This window comes from Protopterus annectens, chromosome 3.part1 (genome assembly GCF_019279795.1).
Source record: "Protopterus annectens isolate FY-2018-M chromosome 3.part1, PAN1.0, whole genome shotgun sequence".
Classification (NCBI taxonomy): Eukaryota; Metazoa; Chordata; order Ceratodontiformes; family Protopteridae; genus Protopterus; species Protopterus annectens.
Window position 1 is genome coordinate 767,783,870 of NC_056732.1, and position 18,674 is coordinate 767,802,543.

Consider the following 18,674-nt stretch of genomic DNA (forward strand, 5'->3'; position numbering starts at 1 on the left):
TCCCTCACAAATGCAAGTGTAAGAGGAGGCACTTTGACTCCCCCGAGTCCCTCACAGAAGACACCGACTTAGACGAAGGGGAAGGTTCCCCCAGGTCACCCCCCGAGGACGTCTCCTTTGGAGACATTATGGAAAAGCTGCACTTAAAGGGGGGGTGGGCAGCCCAAAACCTTCCTCGGATGAGTCGGTGTTTCTGGAGGCATTCGACGCAGGCCCGTCTACCTCTTGGGTGTCCCCTCCGGCTGACCCCCTGGTGGACCTGATCACTACCTGGGCATGGAAGGAACTGGACACTGTACAGCCAATCCCCAGGAGGCCTGATAAGATTCTTAGCCCCCAGGTGGATAGGACAACGTGGAGTAAAGGTTCCCCCGCAGATGCCATGGTGGTAGCGGCTGCCACCAAGAAGGAACTAGCACAGGATAGTTCCTTGGTTCATCCTCCTGATAAGGAGTCTCAGACGATGGACCGTATTGGAAAGCGGATGTTTGCTTCAGCTACCTTTTCTATAAGGGCGCTGAATTAGTTGTCCCATGTTATTAGGCTTCAGCGAGATCTGGTCAAAGAATACGCTGAGTCTCCCGCCGAGTCCATGTTGGCCGAGGACAAACGAACCTTCTCGACCCACATGGCTACTCTAAAAGCTGTGTCAAACACGTCTATGCGGCTACTCTCCCATGCCATAGAGGGAGCCGCTAGAGCCAGCGAATCAGGCATCGCCTTAAGGCATCACGCCTGGCTCCGACTTTGCGACTTTGCAGAGCCCTTCAAGGCGTCCTTTGCTAATGCTCCCTTCGATGGTTCTACCCTATTCGGGAAGACCATCCGAGATACGTTGGTTCAGAGCGAGAAAGACGGGAAGACGCTGTCTGCCATCGGAATCCACTTCTCAGCTCCTCAAAGGTCTTTTTCTAGGAACCAGAGAGGTCAAAAGAAGATGTGGTTCTGGAAGTCTCAGCAGTCCCGTTACGTGCCGGACCCTTCATCCTTCAGAGGCAGACGGGGACAAAGTGGACGCCGGCCCAGAGGCAGAGGTGGCCCAAAGAAGTTTGGGTCACGAGAACCTTTCTCTGATCGACCCACGCAGCAGCCCTGAGGGGTTGCCCGACTGCTCCTCTCTGGAGGCAGTCAGGGGGCATTTTTCAAAGCACCTGGTACAATGGGAGTCCATCACGATGGATCACTGGGTGCTTCGCATAATATCCAGAGGTTATTCTATCCCTTTCCTAAACTTACCTCTTTGATCGAGGCGCCTCCCCGATGTACCACCCAGTCAGAGGGAGGATGCAGCTTTAGAAATAAGAAAGCTGCTAGAAAAAAGAGCCATCCAGCACGTCCCCCCAGACCAATTCGGGTTAGGCAATTACTCCAGGTTCTTTTTCGTGCCAAAAAAGATGGGGGACTTGAGGCCAATCCTCGACCTTTCTACTACGAACCTCTTCATTGCCAAGGAGAAATTCTGGATGGTCACACTTCAATCTATTCTCCCCCTGTTGCAGAAGAATGACTGGATGTGCTCCATAGACCTCAAGGATGCGTACAACCGCATTTTCATGGACAGGCGTTCCAGGAGGTTCGTCCGCTTTCGGCAAGGGGCCAGTCACTTCCAGTTCAGGGTCCTACCATTCGGCCTCACCACAGCCCCCAGGGTGATCACCAAGGTTGTAGTGGTCAAAGCAGCCCTCCTGAGGCTTCAGGGAATACAGGTTTTTCTATACCTAGACGATTGGCTCCTTACCGCCCCCACCAGGCATCTATTTTGCTTAGCCATGGATTATTTCCTGCTCCTGGCTTCCCAGTTGGCAGTCACTATAAACCACAGGAAATCATTTCTTCAACCTGCCCAAGTCCTGAACTTCATAGCGGCCAGGATAGACACGCTTCAAGCCAAGGCCTTTTTGACGTTGGACAGACTTCGCAGCTTGAACCTCCATGTCTTAGCCCTCCTTCAATTTCAAGCCCCATTGCCGGAATTAGTCCTGAGAGCTTTAGGGTCCATGGCAGCGGCAATCAACCTGTCACCCTTAGCACACTTACACATGAGAGTCCTCCAGTGGACCTTACAGGTTCAATGGTCGATTCTTCAGCATCCGTTGGACTCTCCGATCCGCCTCAGCAGAGCTTGCAGGGACTCCCTCATGTGGTGGATCCAGTCTCAGGAACTTCGGGAAGGACGACCATTTATAATGCCGCAACCCCAAGCCACGGTAACCACAGAAGCTTCTCGCCTTGGGTGGGGGGGGCATTGCATGGGCAGGACTATCCAAGGTACGTGGACTCAGACAGAGACCGTGCTGCATATCAATGTTCTGGAGATGAGAGCTGTGCTTCTAGCGTTGCAGGCCCTTCATGCCCTCCTCCCTCCAGGGACTATTGCAATTCCGACAGACAACATGTCAGTGGTCTGGTACATCAACAAACAGGGGGGAACCAGGTCTTACCCTCTTTGCCGAGAGGCCATGAGAGTTTGGGATTGGGCAATATCCTCCAACCGCTTTCTGTTAGCAATGCACATTCCGAGTCGGTCCAACATCTTGGCGGACAAGCTGAGTCGAACTATCCTCTCACCTTATGAGTGGTCTCTGAACCCCTTAGTAGTGAATCAGATCTTCCGCAAGTGGGGCCAGCCTTGCTGCAATCTCTTTGCATCGCCTTCAAATGTGAAGTGCAGCAAGTTTTTCGCTCAAATCCCCCCCCCCGGGGGAAAGCCCCAGAGACGCACTAGTTCATGCTTGGCCATCCGGTCTTCTTTATGCTTATCCGCCTCTTCCTTTGATGACAAAATTCTTACAGAAAGCTCGTCGGCTGTAGAACAAGAATATCTTCATAGCCCCATTCTGGCCTCGTCAAACCTGGTTCCCTTCTCTACGGTCTCACCTCATAGCTCCTCTTTGGACCTTAGATCCCATTCCGGATCTGCTATCTCACCTGTTGGGATTGGAACCCCCGAATCTGGTCGACCTCAAACTCTCAGCTTGGTTGATCCAGTTCCATTCATTGTTAGGACTCCCGGTATCTCGTCGACAGTGAGATCCATCCTGGTAGCGGCTCACTGGATTGTAGCCCCCCAAACATCTCCAACGCCCAGGTGAGAACTGCCCTCACTAAGGCAGAAACACAAAATCATCCATCCCGGATGGTGTCCCCGGCTGTGTGCTTCATGAACCAACGAGGAGGAAGGAATTAAACCCACAGTTAGGACAATCTTAGCCTCACCCTTTCACAGGACGCACGCATGAGTGGCGACGGCGCCGCCGCGGCCCACTTGGTCCCCGCGCCTCCACCTGTGCCTCACAGACCCTTACATTACCAAGCCTTGGCTTGATGCATCAGCATGATCATGAAAGGAATGGAATAGAACTAATAAAGACATAGGGAACTTTGAGACTTGACTTTTCAAGGCAGATCCTGCCTCTTAATGAGGTAAGGCAGTCCATACAGCCCCTCAACTCTGGGCAAAGCGCCTCGACACAATACCCCACTCCAGGTCGGTCGAAAACTCATGACTGCAAACTGGGCGCCATGATCGAAACACATCTGAGATATTGTTGACAGTAGTCTTTAGTTTGACACTCATGTTGCTAAAGTAGTTAGGAAAACCTTCTATATAACCCCATGATCATGATGATTCACACATCTAGATATGTCTTATGCTGCCCGACTGAAGAACTCCCAGCTTATTCAGTCCTTACAGCTTGCTCTGTGGAACAAAATCCCGGTACATGTGAGGGCAGAGCACCTCTGGCCTTGTTCAAGAGGAAATCTGACCAATGGAATGGGAGGGAGATAATACCCTACCCAGGGATCAGTACTGTCACTGCTTGACAGAGCATGAAAAAAAAAATTTAGGCATAGTTTTTTATTCAAACTAAAGGGGTGGTAAGCCACATAATAATAGGCTTATAAATGTAAGCCTTCTACTAGGAAGGTTTACAATAGCAAATGGAAGCGTTTTTTCATCTGGGCCTCCGATAGGAATTTGGATCCTTTCACTGCTCCTATTCCTTGCTTGAGTGCTTGATTTCTTATCCCACATCTTTCAACAAGGGGCCAGCTCTTCTACTGTAAAGGTGCAGATGGATGCTATATCTCATTTCCAAGTTGGAGACAATTTCAGTCTTAGCCTCCACTAAGATCTGTAAGACTTTCTTGAAAGGCACCTTTCTCTTAAGACCTCCCATTAGAAATGCCATTCCCCCATGGGACCTGACCTTAGTCCTTCAGGCTCTCACCAGACCCCACCCCCTTTGAACCTGCAGCTTCAGTTGAACTGAAATTCCTTTGCTGGAAAACTGCCTTCTTAATAGCTATCACCTCAGACAGAAGGGCGTCGGAACTTCAGGACCTCTGTATTAAGCCCCCGTATCTTGTCTTCCATAAAGACAGGGTCTCTGTCAGGACTAATCCAACCTTTTTATCAGTCTATTAATCTTCCAGTTTTTTTCCCTAACTATCAGAATAAAGGGGAATATAAACTTCCTCTTTTAGATGTGCATAGACAGTTGCGTTTGTACTTGCACAGAACAGCTACCTTTCGAAAATCTGAGCAGCTCTTTGTTTCTTTTGCAAAGCCCTTCTTGGGTAAGCCTGTGTCAAAGGTGACTCTAGCCAGATGGATTTCTAGCTGCATTTTACTTTCATACAAGATTTCTGGTCTGCCGGAGCCTTTAGGGGTCCATGCTCACTCAACCCATTCAATGGCTACTTCTGCTGCCTTTTGGTCAAAGATTCCCCTGGATGACATTTGTTCTGCAGCTACTTGGGCCTCTTCACACACCTTTATCTCTCATTATAAGTTGGATTTGATCTCCAGACGTAGAGCAGCCTTTGGCTCTGCAGTGCTCTGGAATATCCTTCCTTGAGGACCTCCCAAGTGTTTCGGTAGCTGGGGACTCTGTCCCACAGGTTGCTGATCAAATGAAGTTAACTACTTCAGATAAAAAAGTTATGTACTCACCACAATGTTCCATCTGAGTAGGTAACTTCATTTGTCAGTAACCGACCCTCCCTCCTTCCCCCTAACTGGGTTCTTTAGATACCTGGACCATAGTATGGTCCCAGTTTTTCTTAAACCTTAGGCTAGGTTTTACCTTCAGGTTGTGGTATTGTCTTGTGATATCATATAAATGGGCAAACACGATCTGGGGGTTGGAGGGAGATGGCAGGGTATTATGGGTAAGGGGAGGAGTTTGGAGCTTGGATCTTAAGCTTGGAAAGCTGCCGGCTCGGATCCAGGTCGGATCCGATACCCACAGGTTGCTGACAAAAGAAGTTACCTACTCAGATGGAACGTTATGGTGAGTACATAACTTCTTTTTCCTACCAAGTGACATGATTTTACAGGATGAGTTATCCACTTTCACTTCTAGAAAAGTGTTTGTTTTTCACTATTGATCACTTACTACCTTTATAAAATACATCAGAGGGCAGGATAAATTACTGATGAATCTAAACCTTTTAGTAAGAGCATGAAAGTAACACAAAGATTTATTTAGGGTTATTTGCTCTTGTATTTACATTTTACATGCCAGAGCACTGTGAACAAAGTGTAATTCATTACCCATATGATAGACTTTTTCCTGTACTCATATCTGAACATACCGGATGTTTAGTCAGGGCTATATCATGGCCCACCAAAACTGGTAACCCAAGATAAGATAATACTAAGATACATCATAAAGCCTCCAAAATGAACATTGTATTATTATGTGACAGGTCTCAGGAGATTAATAGAACAAATATACTAAATCATCTTTGCCTCTTTTGTGATACAATAACATTAACCTTTTTGGTTATATGTGCATACAGAAAGTCCAGTGTTTGTGTTCTTTGAAATGCTGAGGGCTGCCATTTTGACCCTAAAAATACAGCACTAATAATAAGAAATTAGAGTGAATGGATATTAACTCCAACATTGTGATGTCTTGCAGTATTCCCCCATTCATGGTGCTGTGATCTTATAGGTTAATAGGTGTTTACTACTAACAACCACCTAGCCACACATCCTAGATCTCTGACAAGTTCTGGCACTCTTATTAAGTGTAAGGAGAAGCTTGGAAGATGAAACATTTACAAGCAGGGGCCTGGGAAATGAATCATTTACATGTTGCCTATGTCTATTACAGACATAAGTGACAACTGACAAGCCAGAGATGAATTTCTTGTTCCCCATCCGATTGTACAAATTGCACTTTGCAAATTGCAAGTTGCGCTTGAACTGGGTTAGGGAGGAGCTCTGCTTCACATGGATGGGGAGCCTGTTCCAGAGATGGGGTAGTCTCTGGGATACATATCTGTTTCTCCAGCAGGTCCTATTTATATCACAGTCAAGGTTTATGTCTTTAGAATGAATAAATCTGGTGCTTTTTGTTTTGTGGATATGCAGGAGTTCCATCTGAGTGGGGTCTGACAATGCCTTGTACGCCAGGCATAGATCATCACTCAACAGCCTATAGGAAACAGAATTCAAGGATAAGGTCTTGAGAAGGTCTGTATAACACATTTTACTTATGTCCTGCATTCTTTTAGTGAGGAACTTTTGTGGAAGTTCCATTTTTTGGATATGCTTAGCTAGGTACATACCAAAGGGGCCACTGTACTCAATGATTTGAATGCTGAATACAGTGGAACAATGACTTCCTTGGACTTAGATGCCATACCTTTGTTCATAGAATTATTTCCTCACTACTGTAGATGCATGATGGTCAAAGGCTAGATTACTGTCTAGGTGTGTCCCTAAGTCACTGACTACTGGGTCAACTTTAAAGAGTGTGTTGTCAAAATGATAGTTACCAGGGGTGGATGACTTCCTGAAGGAAACTATTATGCTTTTCTTGGCAATTAGTTTTAGTCCATGGCTCTGACAACAATTGTTTGTGTGTGTCAACCCTTCCCGGAGAACATTTGTGTCAGTGTGGGATTCAATGACAGCTCCTAATTTACAATTATCAGCAAATTTAGTCAGCCTGAGAACATTTTCATTGGCATTGACTTAAGAGAAGTAAACTCCATAAAGGAGCGGTCCAAGGACCGGTCCCTGAGGGGCTCCACTTGTGACTGGCCTCTTTGTAGAGGTGGACTCACCAGTTCACCAGTTCTAACTTCCTGCATCCTATGTGTGAGTCAGTTGGCTATAAACTGGGTGACATATGGGTTTGTACCTAACCTCTTGAGTTTGTCAACAATACCTGAGTGGGGTATTGTGTCAAATGCCTTGGCCAGGTCAAGGTAGATAGTGTGAACCATTTTGTCTTCATCCATTACTTTGCTGACTTCAAAGAAGTCCACCAGGTTGAATAGGCATAACCTGCCCTTGAGGAAATCAAAGTGGTCTGGGTCTAGTATCTGGAGTTTTACTATATAATTATTGATCAATTCTATTATAATTCTTTCCATGGCTTTGCATATAAGACCAGTGAGACTTATGGGTCTGTAGTTTCCTGTATCTGTAGATGGCCCAACTTCTATGCAGAGGGATGACTGTTGCTGTTCTCCATTTATAAGGCATGAAGCCTGTTTGGAGGCCATGGTCATGCTATTTAGAAGGCATCCTGGGATATTGTCTGGGCAGAAAGTTAGCCTTAGATTCATTCCAGAATATTCCAGGGTTAGCTGGGCATCCAGGTTTTATTTTTACTTCAAGGGAGACCATTTTGTGGTCTGACCTTATCAAGGAAAACATTACAGTATGGGGGTGTGCTGGAATCTCCTATATTAGTGAGGACCAGATCCAGCATGGTTGCACCCCTGGTTGGTGAATTGACAATCTGGTCCAGGGGGGTTGTATTTACAAAATCCAGGAATCTCTGTGCCTGTACATTTTTTGTTTTATACGATTCCCAGTTAATAGCAGGGTAAAGTCACCCATGAGTATGGTATTGGATTGGATGGTGAATGTTTCCAATAAGTTTTAAACTTGGACTTAGTAACATTCAGTAGCAGGGATATAGGGTACATTCCCCTATAGGGGGAACAGGGGGCAAACAATCTCTGTAAAAATGCTTTAAAGCTGCAAAACTGATAGCAGGAATTTTGTAAATAATTATATGTGATTTGTGAATATTAATATGACCTATACAGAAATGTGACAGAAGGAGATAGTGCCAGCATAGCTATCTGGAATTTTGTAAATAGATATATATCATTTGTGAATATCAGCAGGATGCAATTGCTTGTGTTATCACTATATTAGAACTGCATGTCATATTGCATAGACATGTGCTGAGGAGATATTTTATGCACTATTGTAACAGTTTATATATATATATATATATATATATATATATATACATATATATATATATATATATATATATATATGTATATATATATATATATATATATATATATATATATATATATATTTTTTTTTTTTTTTTTTAACAGGAGATTAATCTGAAAAACTTAAGAATAGTTGAGGTTGAGTTACTTTATAGCAGGGACATAAACAAAATATGTTATCTCTCAATTTCAGTGCAGTAGCAGACACAATGTCTAGAGCTAGAAGTTATTTGTATTGTCTTGAAAACAAATTAATTGCTAGGCTTGAAATGTAGAAGTGTTTTATTGTTTTATGACTTCCGGGATCTGCAAACATCTGAGAGATATGTATTTTTCACAGAGATATGTTAAACGCTACCAGCTGTAGTGCGTTGTTTTTGAGCCTAGGAACTGAAGTCAGGTGAAAAAGGGTGATGTCATCCAAGCAAACCCAGCAGTAATATTTGATATTAATTTAGGAACTCTCTGAGAGAGAAAGAGAGAGAGAAAGAGGGCATTTTGTATCTGTCTTTTGACCTGACAACAACATCCACTCATCACCATCTTCTGCACTTGCCTTGCTGCAAGTTTCTAGGACATAGAAACTCTTTTAGATTCAGATAGGCATACAGTAAAGTATAGCTTTGAGGTTTTCTTTATTTATTTGAGACTGTCCTGCAATGTTGTTTTAAATATTTCTTGTGATTTCGAACTCTGATGTAACTGATTACATGCTGAGTATTGTCTTGTCTATAGTAATTTGTACCTAATGTATGTGTTCTACCTCTGTCTATTCTATTTAAACATTTTAATTGTGGCTGGTATATTTAGAGATATTTAAGCTCTGAGAGTACTTGTATATCTATATGATGACACTGTACAGGCCACTCCTAAATAGATTTGCTCTTGGTCAGACTGCCATTTGGATTAATAGCAACATTACACAATAGGATTGGACACCCTTTGCTAAGGGCCTTAAAGTAGCTGATAAGAGTGGGTGGTGGCAGTTGGAACTACCTTATAGTCTGGGCAGAAGGGGCCATAGCTAGTAAACCTGTGCCAGCCTTTCTCAGGTGTGTGTGTGTGTATGTTTGTCTATAAATCAAACCTCAAAGTGTGTGTGTGTGTGTGTGTGTGTGTGTGTGTGTGTGTGTGTGTGTGTGTGTGTGTGTGTGTGTGTGTGTGTGTCAGCTACTTGGGCAGGGACACAAAGCACTGGTTGGACAGATGGGGTGCTGGAGATTTTGCCTTGGCTACTCAGCTAAGATCTCAACCCTATAGCTGTGCCAGTGAGGAGTTTTATTGAGGATCTGGAGAAAAAGGGAAAAAAACGTTTAGACTGACACTGATCTATGTGAGCTCTTAAGGTAAATTGCACTTTACTGTGTGTGTACTTGTCATCCTTCCAGTGTGTATGTTCCCCACTGTTGCCAGTGGTGAGGATTAAGGCTCCTTGATTACTGGGCCAGTGTAGGGGCATCACAGCTGTAACAGCGACTTTTGCAATTTACTGTTTTTGTCAGAGTCACAACTTATTTTTCCTAACGACGAACAACCAATTTACTAAAGTGCAACATGCAAACTTTTGGATGTCAGGTCCTTCTTCAGGTTGCAAAAGATCATACAGATAATAAAACACCATACCTGTTAAAATAGCCAGGAAACAAATACAAGTAGTCACACTGCTTTATAAAAACAGTTGTAGCATCACAGGAAACATGATTCTCCTCTACTTTCCGCCTGCTTTAACCCATACTTCTGTTTAAAAAATTGAGTGCTTTCAAGTTGCATTTCTATCAATGGTCATGTTCGAATATAACATTGGATAGCTTTGAAGTTAATCTGAAGGAACATCTACTAGAAGAAACTGCATGCATTTGTTTTCATGATACTGGGTAAGTTGCTGTAGACATGTAAAATGGGAATATTTACAGTACTACACAGAGGCATCACTCTGCTAGGAGAATTCCACCCTGTAAATACTGTAAATATTATTCATATTTCAATATTATTGTAAACTACTGTGAATAGTATTGTTTCTTGCTACCCCTTTTATATGTGTATTTACTTTAAATATTAATTTTTGTTACTGAATGATGAACAATGTATAGTAACTTTTGTTATCATTTTTCATTATATAATGTAATTTGTTTCATTGGCATCTGGGATAAGTTTGAAAAATGTCAACTGTCTTGACCACTTACCCAGTTGCTAAATTTTAAATAAATAAATTCATACATTAATGAATAAATAAATAAATAAATCAATAAATTGACTTCCAGACTATGTGGTATCTGGCCTCTAAAAATAGATCAGGAGCATAGACTTGAGCACATGCCATGAATACTCACCCATATCAGTGGGCTGGCTGGCAACACAGATTACTGGAAATACTGTATACTGAGGTTCTACTTATCAAACAAGACTTTGGATAAGAAGTTCATTGCTTACAGCAACATAGGAAAGTGAGCACTGTGTTTTCAATGGATGATATTTTTAACAGAATTTTGTTCTACCTGCAATAGTTCAGACTCTCAAATGGACTACTAACCCATCAGATAAAAAATGCAAAAAAAATATTGCATTGCAACACACTGACATACTAAAATCAACATAACCTCCAATTTCACATCTAGAGACATTTGGTATGTTTTCAGTATGTGAATCAAAGTTGTCAGAAGGTAATACTTCCCAGAGGAAGATGCTTCCAATGTTGGAATCTCTCTACTCAGCAGTACAACAACTCTTAATTGAATGTAATGTTTGTCACTGGGCATCATCACCATACCACCTATACCTGTGTAAGGTGTAACATGTATCTTTTGGCACAAGTAAAAACAATGCAAAACCATGGTAAATGGCTACTGACTGGAAGTTTGATGGTCTTTATCTCTTCTGTATATCATGTAAATACTAAATATTTCATGCCATAGTATAATTGCATTTGTCACATTTGTCACATTCCACTCTCACACCAGTAGCTGTTTTTGCTCCATTGCTAAGGAGTGAAACATCTAGATTATTTTACTATGTCTTCATAATGACTGCGAACGTCTCTCCAGTGCTTAATTCCACTAAATCAAAGACAGTTCCCTGTAGTAGTCTTACTGCTTCAATACCAACTTTTAATCTCAAGGCCTCCACAAGTGGTATCTTTTCTTTATATTCCTTGTGCCACTTGTGACCTGCTCCAGTTTGTTAGTTCTATTTTAAGTTTGGTGGTTGTATGACCCTTTAGTGCACATCATGTTAATTTGAATTAGGGTTCTATCCCTCGAGCCTCACACATGAGATATCCCTGTGATTAGCTTTTGAGTCTAACCTTTTTAAACCTACTCAAATTAATTTAGTCCTAAACATCTATATCAATCTATGCCTTCTAATATTTGCACCCATACTCATTCTTATAGTTTTAGGCTTGCAGCATATGAAATGTCTGTTTCATCTTTGACCTTATGTGTCAGATTGATAATACACTAAAATGTCAGTTTCTTTGAGGAAACCTCTATGTTTCATGCATAAAATAAGCAATTGCTTAATAAAACTTACCTTCTGCTTAAAAACTGAATAATTAAGTAAACATAGCCTTCAGGTTTTCATATTCTGAATTCACTCATCACTGGGCATCTGTACCCATAGTAAACATATATACAACAATGTCTTCAATTATTTAAAAGTTGATCTTACCTATATATCTAATCCGGAAGCCCTTCTTGTTAGTACCATGATCTGCTGACCATTTTAAAAAGACCTCATGTCCAGTGCTAGTTATGTTGGTGGAAGGGGGATATTCTCCACTCAGGTTAATAAGAGAACGGCTCAGACTATTTGGCCCTTAGAAGAGAGGGAGAAATAAAGAAATACATCATGTCATGCCATTATAGATCAAAACTGCTGTACAGATATAAAATTATTTGATATTTTTCACTTAAAAGAAAAGGTCTCACTCTGCAAGAAAGTAAGGATGGATGCTGCATGACTCCTTTTTAAAGAATCACAGCAATACAAAATATTGCCATTTTCATAATTTATAACTGTATTCCAGGTTTTTGAAATTTCATGCTTTGTACTTTTTCATACTATCGAAATAAGCTCTGTCTTCCAATTTATCATATTTTAGTTTTCCAAGGGAAAATGTGCTCATTTTAATAAAAAAGGTACCCAAGTACTTGAATGACGTGAATTATAAGCCACTCTTATAATAGGAGCCCGTTTAGCTTTGTATGACTTCAGTATAGCTATACTTTGCTTGTAACCGATACTGTATAACTCTAAATGTCCTGAATGACATTTGTATTACTTTTTATATAGTAATTTTTAGTTAATGTATATGTTCCATCTCTGTCTATTGGTTAAGTATTTCCATGTTCTCATAAATGATACCAAATAGTCACAAATACCATGCATAACATCTGTATTCGTCTGTATCATATGCTTCTGTGCATTTGCTTTACCATGAATATGAACAAGAAAATCAACTTGGGCACACATTTGGATAATTAATCAAATGAGGGACTGCTATAAATGGAAGAAAAGCTTTTGTATTTGACAGCAACATCTTAACTTGTTTATGTAAAATGTTTCTCAAATCTTATTGAGTCAGTAAACGTTATATGTCAGTGTCTGCTATGCCCAAAGCAAAAGTTAGAAGAATTTCCTGAAACACTGCTTCAGTATAAAGGCAAGATGACCAGAAAGAACTTGCTTCATGACTATTATGAAGCGGAGTTAGTTGTCCAGAATATTTTACTCCTCTCTTTTAACTTATGAAGGTTATGCAAAGACTACATGTATTGTATACTAAGATCAGCTGTGTGATTATTCTATAATAACAAACCTAAGGAGAAAATATCTTTAAAAAAGGGAGAAACTGAGACAGAAAATACAATCAATAAAAATAAAGATATTTACCATCAAAAACCTGGAGGTAATCGTAGTCTTTCTCTGTCTGGAAGAACTCGATAAACAATGTGATATTGTATCCCTTTTCTACAATGATTGTCCAAGCACACATTTGTAAGCTTGGATATGACTCAGGATACCCAGGACTCATTATGACTCCAGTAGAATCAAATCGAATTTCATTAGCTGGGCATAGAACTACAAGGTAAAAATGGAGAATGAATTACTGAACTACAAAATAATCTTTTTTTTCTTTTCAGTAAAGCATTAGTTTTAATTAGAAAGAAAAAGTAAGGTCAGGCAGATGCTATATATTTTGCTGGCAATTGTGTTGGTTTGCATCGCTTAATGTACTCAAACAGAGCAGGTTTGCAGTCACACAGTTTGACATCTCAGGCTGTTTAATTCTGTTCTGAAGGAAAATGGTATGCTATAATTATACCCACAGGAGAAAGTAATGTTGTTACAAAATTTAAATAATGTTATTGAAGCATCAGTGCCTTCTAACAAATTCATTATTTGCCTACTACCCTTTGGGCTAAATATTCAAAATTCTGTGAAGAGGAAAACAGAATTTATCTAATTAGTACATAATTAGTAGTGGTTACAGTATTCAAAAGCTGAAAACAAAGAAACTCAGGCAATGTGTTTTAACACGGGTTAAATGTATATAAATCAACATACAAATGAAATGATCATGTGCATAAATAAAGGTATTCAGCACTATTCAAAAAAACAAAAACAGTGTCAAATAAGTGTTTGCTCATTTTTGCTGAGAGCATTATTCATTGATCAGATTATCATGAAAAAGTTTAGTCTTAGATATGAGGAAAATTAGAGAAATGGTTTTAACTGTAACCTTTACAAGGAACAGCATAATATGAAGAAAGCTCCGACAATTGTCCTTCAACTTTTTGTATGCTGTGGGCATTAAATGCTGGGAGTATATAGTATCACCTGCCTTTTTAATGGTTGGCAGCAGTCCATTGTCAGGATATCAAAAAAAATCATGTCAGGATTTTGAAACACAGCATAAGTGAGTTCATTCAGCAGATGTAGCCTCTCTCCTAAGTGGTTTACACTTCATTGCTTGGCAGTTAGCACAGAGGATTAAGGTTGAGAGCTATGAAGTCTGTTTCCTGTAGCTCAGAGTCTAATTTCCTCTGCCTCTTTTTGCTTAATGTGGTTCTGAGCAAATCACTTAGCCAGAGATTCGTCCTGTCATACCCCTGAACTGTCCAGAATTTTGCAGAATGTCTAGATTTTTGCCTCACATTTTTTGTTTCTTTCTCATTGAATATGTGGGTTTCTGGCAAGTCATAGAGGATTGATACCACTAAATAATGACAAATGTGCATTTCAAATTTGATATCATTCAGAAAATCCATGCTAAGATAATGAATCAACTAGTGGTTAATAGCAGTAATGAGGCCTGCTAGTTACTGAAGAATGTGTACTCTATAAATGGATAATCCTTTATTGGTTAATGGAAACAATGGCAAATCTGCAGAAATGTTGATTTGTTAGCTGATAATGTGCTGTGTATATTGCTAGATCTTCCTGATGACATTGTGCTGAAAAATATATAGCTTGAACTACTGAAGTTCGACTGGAGATAGTGCAGTCCTCTGACATTTGAAAGGACTGTTCCTCAGAAGAAATGGATTCTGAGAAAATCAATAAATCAGCTGTTTCTTTAGATGGACATTTCACTGACCACAAGAGGTCAAGAAAATGGTTTATTTCTCTGGGGACCTCAGGAAGGATGTGCTGACTAGCTCTGTAAGAGACATATTATTGTCTAAATTGTTGGGGTGGTACTAGCATACTTTTAGCATTAGAACTTCCTACATTATGGATACATGTACATTTTAATCTAATCATCATTTATGTAAGATACTGTTTTCACTAGCAACCTGTGTACACTTTCTGGGTACTAGGATTGTTTAGATTCATAAAGTAGGATCATAGAGAAAATAATTAAACATGGGACTACTGGATAAAGTTTGTTTGTAGCTTGGCGCCTCTGACTAATCTGAGCTAATCTGCCATAAATATCTTATTGTTAGTGTAATGCCATTAAGGAATAGAAGTATTATGAATACACATATTGCATTATCTACCCTAAAGAAAAGTCACATATTTGCACAGCAGTAGCTGAACATGTTTAAGAGTCTTGAGAACTTTCAGATTGTAATACTTCTATAAACCCTTTGGCATACAAACACACACACACACACACACACACACACACACACACACACACACACACACACACACACACACACACACACACACACACACACACACACACACACCTCTGTCTTTTTTATAGACCAGTATCTATCTGTCTACCTATCAATCTATCTGTCAGTCTATCCATCTATCTACCACCTGGTTATACATCTACACACTTCTGTTCTGGGGCTTAAAGTGAATTTTCTCAGACTATGTTAGCTCAGGCATAGATACGTCATTTTCTTAGTGTTTGCTAGCATTTAGCGTATGATTCTTAGTTCCAGGCTGTGGCACTTCAGAAAGAGAGATATTGTATATTATATATACTAAGCTTCCTTAATCTGCACTGTAGTGAACTCATAATGAGAGTAATAAAGAAAGGGGGGGGGGTCAAGGTCCCATATTAAGAAAATGTAGGAGGACTTATTTCCTCGAAAAATATTTCCTTCAGTTTACAAGTGATGAATTTGCACAAAGCTGCCCTGGACTATCACTGCACTTGGCACAACTTTGAAACTATGCAGTAGGATTGCTGGTCATGTCATATCACATTTTAGCTGCAGGACTTGCACTAGCTGCCAACTACAGCCAGGCCACTTTGTAAGATTGTGTTCTTTCTTTCCAGGCCCTACACTGCCTGGTCCCTTGCTTGGTTTTAAGAGTATGGATGCACCATGTCATGGTTAGAGTCCTCGGGTCATCAGGGAAAGAGTTTCTAGTGGTTTAAAGAGCTCCTTTACAAATTTTGGGCAGACTACAATTTGTCGGCCTAGTTCCAGGTCTTTGGAATCAGCTAAGTTTCCTGATTCAGTACTGAGGCACCATGAAGGTCTCTGAAGTACTTATTTAAATTTTGACTAATTTGTTGCTTTTAATTTAAACAATTTATTTTAATGTTTGGTTATAATTTTTATCATAGCCATTCATTTTCAGAATTGTTTTTAACTACAGTCTTAACTCCCTGTAATATTGCAAAATAGTATTTAAGTGATTTAATAATTAGTGTAATCAAAGTCTAGACTGTATCAGTAAATTTGACAATTTGATTTATAGGCAGCATGACCTCTGCCCTAGATATAAAACAGTAACTGCATTACATTGTTTTACTAATTAAAATATGAGAATATGGATAATGGGCTACTAATTAGTACAATTTTCTTAATGTGAAATGCACTTTTAAAGTGGTGGATCACACTATATTTTAGCCTAAGCTAGCAACTTATAGATTTTCCAATGAGTTCAATGACTGGTTCATAAACTACCTTTCTATATCATTTAAAATAAAAGAACCAAAATTACACAGACAGAAACTTCCATGAGAATATAATGGGTTCCATACTTGTCTCCTATTTCATTTTCATGGGACTTCTGACATCTGAACGGCATCCTTTATGCAGCTGATATAGTCATTGCCCGTGCTGCCCCACATACAAACTCTATCAAACAGGGCTTACAACAGGATATTAAGCATCAATATAAACTAGATAAAATATGCCTCGGATATTGTTATCCAACCTGTGACCTTTCCAAATCAATATGCCGCAGTCAGCTACTACTGATACTACCTGTAATTACCTAAGAATCAGTTTGGATCAGTCTTTGTTATTTAACACATATGCAACATTAAGAATTAGCCAAGTACTGGCTCAGGCTAACATTAATCACAGACCTCCTATTCTACTCATCACAGAAGCCAGAACAGCAATTAATAATAATACCCATGTGTTAACCAGGTAGGCCTACTGGACACATAGTCCCTTTTTAAGAGCAGCCTGTTAACAATGTTTAGTTAAGTGACTTGCAAAAAGTCATACTTTAGGCAAAGGGGAAGTAATAGAATCAAACACTGTACCACAGGAACTACTGCTCACAGCCTTAACCCTTTATGCCAACTGCCAAGTGCTCTTAATGCATTTACACCTTGTCTTCAATATGGCCTTACCATCATTTCACTGCCCTGTCCTCAGGACACTGCACTGTTTTAGATGATAAAAAAATCTTAAGATTAACTTGGTTTTCCTAGGGTTGAGTAAGGAGAAGGCTATGACTTCTATTGCCATTTGAGTCAGGTTTCTACAGAGGAAAAAGATTTTTGGTAATGTCTCAGAGCTTATTTATTGTTGTGACTGCACATATTAATGTTGTCATCTGCATACTGAAATAAACTAGCATGGTGAGTGGAGGTGTGGAGGTTATTATAAATATAATAAATAGAGGAGGACCCAGGATAGAGCTCTGAGGGACACCAATAGTACCTGCTTGAATGGATTGTTCCCTTCTAGATAGGTAACTAAGTAACCATGACAACGAGTTTTGAGAAAGTCCTATTGAGGAGAGCGGAATAAGTAGTTGCTGGTATGAGACATTATCAGATGCCTTTGACAAGGCTAAGAACATGGTGGGCACAAGCATATCATTGTTTCGATGTTGGTTTATTATATCAGTAAAATGTAGTAGATCAGCAGTCGTTATATGCTGGGGCCTAAAGCTATGTTGTGTTTCTGAACGCAGATTATTTGAGTTAGGTATTGCATCAGTTTTATGTGAATACTTTTCTCTAATATTTTGAAGAGGGGGGAATCATTATTGGTCTGTAGTTATTCCACTCTGTAGATGTCCTGCCTGTGTGCAGTGGTATGATACAGGATTTTTTTCACAGTGATGGGACGAATCTTTCTGCTATAGACCAATAAATTAGTATGGAGACAGGGAAGGCTATGATTTCTGCAGCCATTTTAAGTAGTCTGATGGTATTTGGTGTATAGCTACGGAGGTAGTTTTTAGTTTAAGAAGCAACTTCATTATGAGTAAGGAGGGTACTGGAATAAAACTGAAGAGCTGTGGGTGGTTTTGGTTGGACAGGGGTGGGGGGCAGATGTATTAGTGTCTAAGAGATATACTAATTGTATAAAATACGAATTAAACTTTGTGGGGATAGAGTCTGTTGTATTGTCTGTTTTTGGAGAGGGAGTGGTAGTCTTTCCAGGGTGGATTAGTTTAGTGATGACAAAAAAGATTTGGGTTGTTTTGATTTTTGTCTTGTAGGTTGATATAGTATGTCTAAATTGCTGGAAGGCAGTTTTAGTTTTAAACCAGATTTTTCAGGCTTTATGTCTTTTTATCATGAGTTTTTTGTTACTTTTGTTAGCCATAGTGCAGGGCTGGACTGTACTCTTTCATTACATACTGGTGTTTGATTATTTAAGATCTGTAAGAATATGTTACTAAAGTACTCTACAGCAGTATCTAGTGATATTGCTCTAAGTACAGCCCAT

At 40.1% G+C, this 18,674-nt stretch overlaps 1 protein-coding gene across 1 annotated transcript in view; it reads right to left on the reverse strand.

Annotated features, from left to right (window-relative positions):
- Positions 1–18,674, reverse strand: part of LOC122797720 (CUB and sushi domain-containing protein 3) — a 5,249,173-nt gene that overhangs the window by 676,210 nt on the left and 4,554,289 nt on the right. The window contains exons 46-47 of the mRNA XM_044066251.1: positions 13,171–13,368; positions 11,947–12,093 (exon numbers count right to left, since the gene is read on the reverse strand). Coding sequence (XP_043922186.1) covers positions 11,947–12,093; positions 13,171–13,368 — 345 coding nt within the window. The remainder of the gene's footprint in view (positions 1–11,946; positions 12,094–13,170; positions 13,369–18,674) is intronic.